Genomic DNA, 7,531 nt, shown 5'->3' with positions numbered 1-7,531 from the left:
GTCTACTACAGACTAATTTAAAATTATTTAAAAAATTTTAATTTTAATTTTTTTTTTATATATTTCTTCGGTTTAGAATTTTTCATTATATATTAAGATTTTTAAATATTTTATTTATTGTTATAAATATATTTTTTAAATTTTAATTAAAAAAAATATTTGCTATACTATCTATTAATTATAAATATAGAAAATTTATTCTAATCCAATAAGATAATAATTTCTATTAATTGTAAATTTTATATATATATTTAATTGAAATAATTTATTATTATATTGTTTTTTTTATTAAATAATTTTATATTAAAATATTAAAGACAGGATCTGTAATTTAATTTATATAATTATTATAAAAATTTTTTTAGTTTACTGTTAGTAATAGAAGTTATATTATAATTTTATAATTTATTTATTTATTTTTCAAAAATTAGTTTTTATTTTACTATTTCTATATAAAGACTGATTAGTTTTTATAAAAAAAAAGTTATATATTATTATATATAACTATAAATACTACAGTCAGCTATAGTTTTTTTTATTTTTTTTATTATTTTAATAATTTTTTTAATTTTATTTTATTTTATTTATATACTTAGTCGGATTCTGTTTAGAACTTTTTAATAAGCTATTTTTAATATTACAAAACAAATAGATTATATTTATTAAAATATATCTTAAAATAAAAAAATAACTAAAAAGCTATTTTATCTGTTTATATAAGAATTTTTTATATATATTAAATTAATACTAGTTTAGTAGGTAGCGTGCGAGATCTTAAACACCAACTGGTGTCTGAAGCTGAGCTCTATATCAGGACCTTGGTCCCAGAATATCTTTTTACTGAAAATTATTCCTTAGCTTTATACTTATATAATATAATTTTAATTTATACTGTATAAATTATGCAAATTTTACTTCGAAATCTTAATATTCGAATAATAAATTAACTACTATATAGTCTGGGGTTGGATTTGATTAAGATTTAATAAGCCTTATTTAAACAACAGATCTATAAAATTATTTAGATTAAAAGAAATAAGCAATATAATTGAAATATTTATACGGCTTATTTAAGTAACTAAAAAGATATAGTAAATAATAATAAATAATAATCAATAATAAAAATAATAAATAATATAATTATACGTCTCTTCGAGACTATATATTACCGTATTGAAGCTGTTATAAAACGAATAATTAATATATAAGATATTATCAACTTAGCTGTAGTGGCCTTTGCTGGCAGAATTAGAGTATAACTAGTTCTAGAAAGAAGACGAACTTCTTATAGAGGAAATACGCAGACTACTTTCGCAGGACTGTGTTGACCAAATTTCGATCAAACCAGGGTTCAGTACTGACATCAAAAACCTCATCCACCCATGAAAGGATGAAGCATTATGAAACCATCCACTCTCCGTAAACGACGGCATACGTGTAACAGACGGCTAAAGAACATGCGTACGTATGATTCCCAGGAGAGGGAGTGAGAGAATAGAGGAGAGAAGGTAACGTGTAACCCTTGTCCACGATATGGGAAGATCACCGTCTTCAAACTAAAGAAAGCGCACCTTCCAAAAGCGGCCACAGTATTGAGGCCTTAGTACTGTGATAAAAGCAGTCTTTTCATGAAGAGGAATATGCGAGACAGCCACAGTGATTACAGTGGTATTCTAGAGTACCAATGACAAGTCCAGTCCATTATAGGTAAAGAGATAGATCACTATTTCCCTAGAATATTTCAGGACTAAAGCCTAATAGTATTCGCACTGAAATTCTTTGCTCAGGGCTGTGCTCATGACGAGGATGCCCGCGAGGAACATGTGATCATAGTCAGGCTTACGTGAAATCGATGAGAGTATACTTCAGAAAGCCAGCAATACTTGCAAGGATTGAATAACTGGATATCGGCGGTGGCAGTGGGTATATAAGCCAAAATGTTAGCCCGTTGACTGAAGCTCGCTGCAATATTGAAGATCGGGGTTGTCGTTATTGATGCACTGTTGAGACTACAATTTTTGAACTCATTTTTGTCATGATTGAAATAGTCACAGGGTTAACTTCAGATGACAGAGGGAAACAGCATCTATGATCGGCGAGTATCAAAAATTTAAACGCTTTCAAGAACCGTTTCCTTGAACTCCCTCTCAACCTTGTGACCCTTGTCATCGGTCGTAGACTCTCCGTGCAGGTTAAGCAGCGCACCGAGGTCGAACTTGGGGGACTTGAGAAGCTTGACCTTGCGGATGTGGACCTAGTGCCTGGTTAGTAGTCTGACAATATTAGATATCCGTGTCGCTAGACTAACGTTCTGCAGAGGATAGATGCCCTGGGTGGACTTCTCAATCTCACGGCCGATAACCTCGGGAATTAGCTTGGTGGTAAGCTGGGCGAGAGAGCAGCTGGCAGCTTCGCGCTGAATGATCTCGGTCATCTTCTTGCGGATAGCACGGATCTGGGAGGAGCGAGCGTATGTGGTCTTCTTAATCTGGTTGGGGCGTCTCTTGGTGAAGGCAATGGCGAACAGACGAAGGAGATAGTCGTCGGTGGTCTTAACGGTGACATTGGCCTCGATCAAAGACTGCCACTTGCGCACCAGGGAACGGAGCTTGTCGGTGGTGAAATCCAATCCGTGGAAGTTGGTCAAGCAGTTCTTGCCCTGGATTTCGTCGACACGGAGCTTGACCTTGCGGAAGGCGTGATCCTCATCGTTCTGCAGGTCGGCAAGGGAGACCTCGACGATCCGGCCCTTCAAAGAGTCGTTGGCGTTCTTCAGACCGCTGGTGCGGTTGACCAGAGTCTTTCCAACACTTTATTATAAAAGCTTGTTAGCGTGATTGTCGTATACCCAAGGCCAAGAGGTAAATGTTGCACGAGATAATGTCATAAACGGAACGTTGGGGTCGCTGCATACTCTCTGATTTGGAAAGTTGAAGGAGCCTAATTGCGATCAGTTGAAGCCAGAGCGCTACTATTCGATGCAAAATAACTCTACCTTCAAGGAGTACTCGTCCTTTCTGGAGAAGGGATCAACGGTCCTCTTCTTGATGCCCTTCTTGCCCTTCGACAAGCGCTTGTTCCTACCAAGCGATCAGTTACTGAACGTTCAAAATGGTAGTCTGATGTTCGCTAGGTTGAAAGGGGAGGTATAATTTCGCATACTTTCCGACGGCCATTATTGCGACTCAGGTCTATCCCGCAACAGTTGAAGACAGACTGAAATATCACACCAAGCGCACTGGTGGAGGGAGTCGATTCGATTGTCGCTGGCTTGCTGCTCAATCGCGGAAAAGTGTAGAAATCCAAATCCCACAGAAAAGTCAGCTAAGCGAGCCGTCGGCCCTACCACCAAATTACATAATATGCTTCCCCACAAATATACTGTCTTAAGGCATTATGATTGGCTCCCATCGGTCAAGCACGCGTGACTCTGAATCCATTTTCCATAGATCTATAATAAGTTGTTGTTGGAATAGTTCGATACAGCATGTAGTCTGTTGCAAAGTTCTGTCTATGCTATCTGCAAATGCAGGCTCTAGGCTCCTCTCTTCAAATCCGCAAGTAGTCCCTCACAAATCGTGTATATCTATCAAGATCGGCAAATTGGACAGGATGCAATCTTTCAGTGTTCTGTCTCCTATAGTCATGTTTAAAGATTTATCCCAATGGGACGCCAATTGGGCGGGGTAATACAGAATATGCAGAGTCCTCGGTGTAAGCAGGGTCACTGTCACTTGCTGTTAGGATGTACAGCATGGACATGCGAAGTAACCTTTATTAATATTCTAAGACTTTACTTAGTATTCGCATTTCCCGCAAAGAGAAAAACTACTTAAGTGCCTGGAAATACAGAATGCTGATTCGCAACTCCCCACCGCTTTCGTTGGATGATATTATATGTACCGCAAGGAATATTTATCGGGAAATGTGTATTTGTAGAGAGTACTCCGTACTCCGTACTTTCTTCCTTGCCAGCTGCATCTGTATTTCCAACTTTACGGAAAATTTACATATGGGCAAGTGGTCCGGGTGCTGACATCAGATTACCGACGGCCCGTGACCATGAACTCAACAGGATTAGAGTGTTCATACTTTCTGGCCTCGCACCTTCATAGATCACGATAGTTTGAATCATGGTATGTTGTCTGATTTCTTGGTAGTAATGGCGATAATTCTAATGCTCGGTTTGCAATTTAGGGTAAGCGAAAGAAGTCGAGCAGGCAGCCCCAACAAACACGAAAGGTGATTGATGCACTGAGTACCTATGACTCTCACTGTTTATTGACTCGCGACAGAAAGAACCACTGCCCACCACATTTGCATGTCTGTTTTGCAACCACGAGAACTCGATCATAGTAAAACTGGACAAGAAGCTTGGTCTGGGAAACCTCACTTGCAAAGTGTGCGGGCAACGATTTCAGACAGGAATCAATTGTGAGTCCGCCTTCCCCGGATCATGTTCGAGGATGTCGCCTGCTCATCTCACGCTCTAGACCTCTCTGCCGCCGTTGACGTGTACTCGGACTGGGTGGATGCTTGTGATGCGGTTGCCAAAGACACTGCCCATAGATACGAAGAAAATGATGCCCGCGCCGGACACACAAATGACTTCAGTGCTTCACCTAGTGCTCGAAACCTGAATACCGATGATGTGGATCCTGGTGAAGAATATGCTGATGATTACTGACGTGCCTGCGACAATTGGCGGGGAGTAAGAACCAGATCTTCCTTGCTCTGGTTTAAAAACTCCAGTGATGCCTACATACCGCTAGATTGAGTGTAATAAAAGTAATGTCATTTAAAGAAGATCCCCTCATGACCATCCCCATGCACCTGACAATCTCTTACAAGTACCAATATCGATCTAAAGTGTATAGTATCTATCACCGAAGTCACCCAGCCCCGGGATAATATATCTAGCGGTGGTGGTCAGCCGGTCCCACCTTTCATACTGTGGACAATGCGCGACACTTACTTTTTCTCATCCAAACCCTGATCTATAAATGCAGTTACTACCCTGAGCTTGGGAAATCGTTCTGCGAAATCCGCGACTCCCGATGGACTTGCAATAAGATTGAGAAAGAGTATGCGATCTTCAGGAACACCTTTTGCCTTGAGAACTTCGACCGCAAGCGTTGCAGAGCCGCCTAGGAACAATTAGGTCGAGCCAGCCATGTCAGTGTGTTGCGACTTACCGGTTGCGAACATTGGATCTAGAAGGAGTACCCATCGATTGCGAATATCAGTTGGAAGCTTCTCATAGAAAAGCTTTGGTTTGCAGGTCTCCTCATCCCTTTGGATCAGGATTTTGCCGATACGCACAGATCGGCAGCAGTCCCTCAAGCCTTGCTCCATGGCTTCCCCTGCCCTCATTATCGAAACGCCGCATATTTTGCCTTCAAATTTAACTCCGAGGTAAACCCTGCCTACTGGTGTGGTAACCGATTGCTCGACTACTGGTAAATGGTTGAGACCTTCCTCGACTAGGAGGCGGATGATTCTGTTAGAATAGAATATGAAGTCGGCACGACAAGTTTGTTTGTCTCTGATCATGCTGTCAAGAGGATTAGCACATCATAGTACAGGACGGAGGCGATGCTCCAAAAGAAAGTTTGTATGTTTATGCCATTTCTTACGTCAGAAGAGCAATCAATTGAGGGGTCTGGGGAAGGACATGGACATTCTCGTAGGATATATCCTTGGAGACTGTTGCTGTAGGCTTTTCGTCCTCTGGTCTGTAGAACGGTCCAACACCTTGTGCGGGAGAAGGTAGAGGTTCGAAATTGTTCTTATGATCCATGATTCAAGGCTTGCCTATGATAATCTTGGGATAAAGGCAGAGAGGATGGAGGCGGGCAGGAGGGAGGAGGGGCAATGAGGAACTGGTTCTAATGTCTGTGCTCCGGACTATCTGCTGAAGTCGCAGTCAGACAGCAGAGCCATATTTTACTAAGACTAGTTTCAATACTCTATGTGCAAACCTAATGTCTTTCTCAATGAGAAAATAAATTCTGAGAGCAAGTAATATGAGATGCGTCTTTATATTTGTCATAGCTGAATTATCCAGGTGATAATTATCAACTCGAGTAAGAAAGGGAGCCGCTACATCCACACAGGCTTTGTATAAGAGCCCTGCTGGCTCTTCCAACCTTCGCAATTACTGCAAAGAAAAATAATCGGAAGCCGTGGGCAACAGTTATAATATAGCTAAATAAACGGCCGCAGCCATCTATAAAAGCAGTACGGAGCCGTGTTCCAAAAGTGATTGAACTGCGCTAATTATCTTAGCAGTAATCAATATATCGGCTTGTTATCAGCTACTATCAGCTCCTACAAAAATTAATATAATGTATTATTTTTATTATTATTAGAAATGTTGCATCAAATTCTATGGTTTTTAATCATTTTTATCAAAAATATAAAGCCCATTAAACTGTAATTGAAAATTCCAGCAAATGTTACAGAAAGAATAGTTGTGACGAATTATCCTTAATCAAAATCGTCAAGAAGAAGAATGTTTGGAAAAAGCAAACTATTCTAAAGAATATTTAAAGATAAAAACTGATGGTAGAATTAATTGTGTTAGGAACTATATAAAGGAAAATAGGTCAGTTAGGTATAGAATAGTAGCAGTCTATTGATTTTAAGACTAATTCTTACTATTCTGAAGATCTAATAAGGCCTTAGAAGTTAGGTATTAAGAAATTAAAAATTATTAATATTAAGACTTTTATATAAAAATATAAAAATAAATTAAATTTTGATTTATTATTTTTCTAAATTATTTATAATAATTCGATTTTTTATATACAGCTGTTCCAACCGTAGAAAATAATATAATAATATTATTTTGATAAATAAATTTATTTATTTAATAGATATAATAGTAATAAATAGAGTTTAATTAAGACTAATCTTAGCTAAATATAATTATTATAATGCAATATTATTTTATCTTAAAAATACTATTAATAATAATAATAATATCAATAATATAAATATACTTTTATATATCTTTTTCAATATTTTTAATATTTTTAATATTATTTATCTTATACTAAAAACGTATATTTTCTATTATTTATATCTATTTATTTATTCTAATATATATTTAGTATATATATTTTATCCTTTTTTAATAATATTAATATATTAATAAATTACTATAAATCTGTCTATAAATTAAAATATTTATATTATTAATTTTTATTTCTTTATTAAGTTTTTTTATTTTAAAGTGATTTTCTGTTTAAAATATTTAAAAATCTTAATAAAAGATTATAAATAAATTTAGAAGAAAAATCTGAGTTAGATTATATTTTTAATATAATTTTATTTATAAACATTCTTAGTATATACAATAAAAGCTTTATTTTTCTATAAATAATTTTTTTGTAATTATTTTTCTATAAATAATTTTTTTAAATAGATTTAGACATTAGATAAACAGCTATGAAAAATATTATGGAAATATAAAAGATTTTATTATAATTTTATATCAAATAATTAAATTTTTAGAATATTAATTTAG

The 7,531-nt window shown here is 36.2% G+C and overlaps 3 protein-coding genes across 3 annotated transcripts; 1 reads left to right on the top strand and 2 right to left on the bottom strand.

Annotated features, from left to right (window-relative positions):
• Positions 1–1,796: 1,796 nt before the first annotated feature.
• On the bottom strand, positions 1,797–3,278 carry rps1 (40S ribosomal protein eS1). The gene is made up of 5 exons (XM_020206110.1): positions 3,163–3,278; positions 2,996–3,080; positions 2,915–2,940; positions 2,309–2,810; positions 1,797–2,254 (listed from the first exon to the last, which is right to left on the bottom strand). The coding sequence occupies exons 1-5, from the start codon at positions 3,174–3,176 to the stop codon at positions 2,111–2,113; spliced, it is 771 nt and encodes a 256-aa protein (XP_020050922.1). The 5' UTR covers positions 3,177–3,278; the 3' UTR covers positions 1,797–2,110.
• Positions 3,279–4,133: 855 nt separating this feature from the next.
• ASPACDRAFT_55757 (transcription elongation factor 1 family protein) lies at positions 4,134–4,687 on the top strand (the record flags this gene model as incomplete). The annotated part of the gene is made up of 4 exons (XM_020203051.1): positions 4,134–4,136; positions 4,198–4,242; positions 4,296–4,434; positions 4,494–4,687. 4 exons carry the CDS (start codon positions 4,134–4,136, stop codon positions 4,685–4,687), a joined length of 381 nt encoding a protein of 126 aa, XP_020050921.1.
• Positions 4,688–4,864: 177 nt separating this feature from the next.
• Positions 4,865–5,800, bottom strand: ASPACDRAFT_37748 (uracil phosphoribosyltransferase; the record flags this gene model as incomplete). The annotated part of the gene is made up of 4 exons (XM_020200332.1): positions 4,865–4,916; positions 4,976–5,147; positions 5,196–5,554; positions 5,637–5,800. 4 exons carry the CDS (start codon positions 5,798–5,800, stop codon positions 4,865–4,867), a joined length of 747 nt encoding a protein of 248 aa, XP_020050920.1.
• Between the last annotated feature and the right edge of the window lie 1,731 nt (positions 5,801–7,531).

This window comes from Aspergillus aculeatus (genome assembly GCF_001890905.1).
Source record: "Aspergillus aculeatus ATCC 16872 unplaced genomic scaffold ASPACscaffold_62, whole genome shotgun sequence".
Taxonomy (NCBI): domain Eukaryota; kingdom Fungi; phylum Ascomycota; class Eurotiomycetes; order Eurotiales; family Aspergillaceae; genus Aspergillus; species Aspergillus aculeatus.
This window is presented reverse-complemented; position numbering and strand designations above follow the sequence as displayed.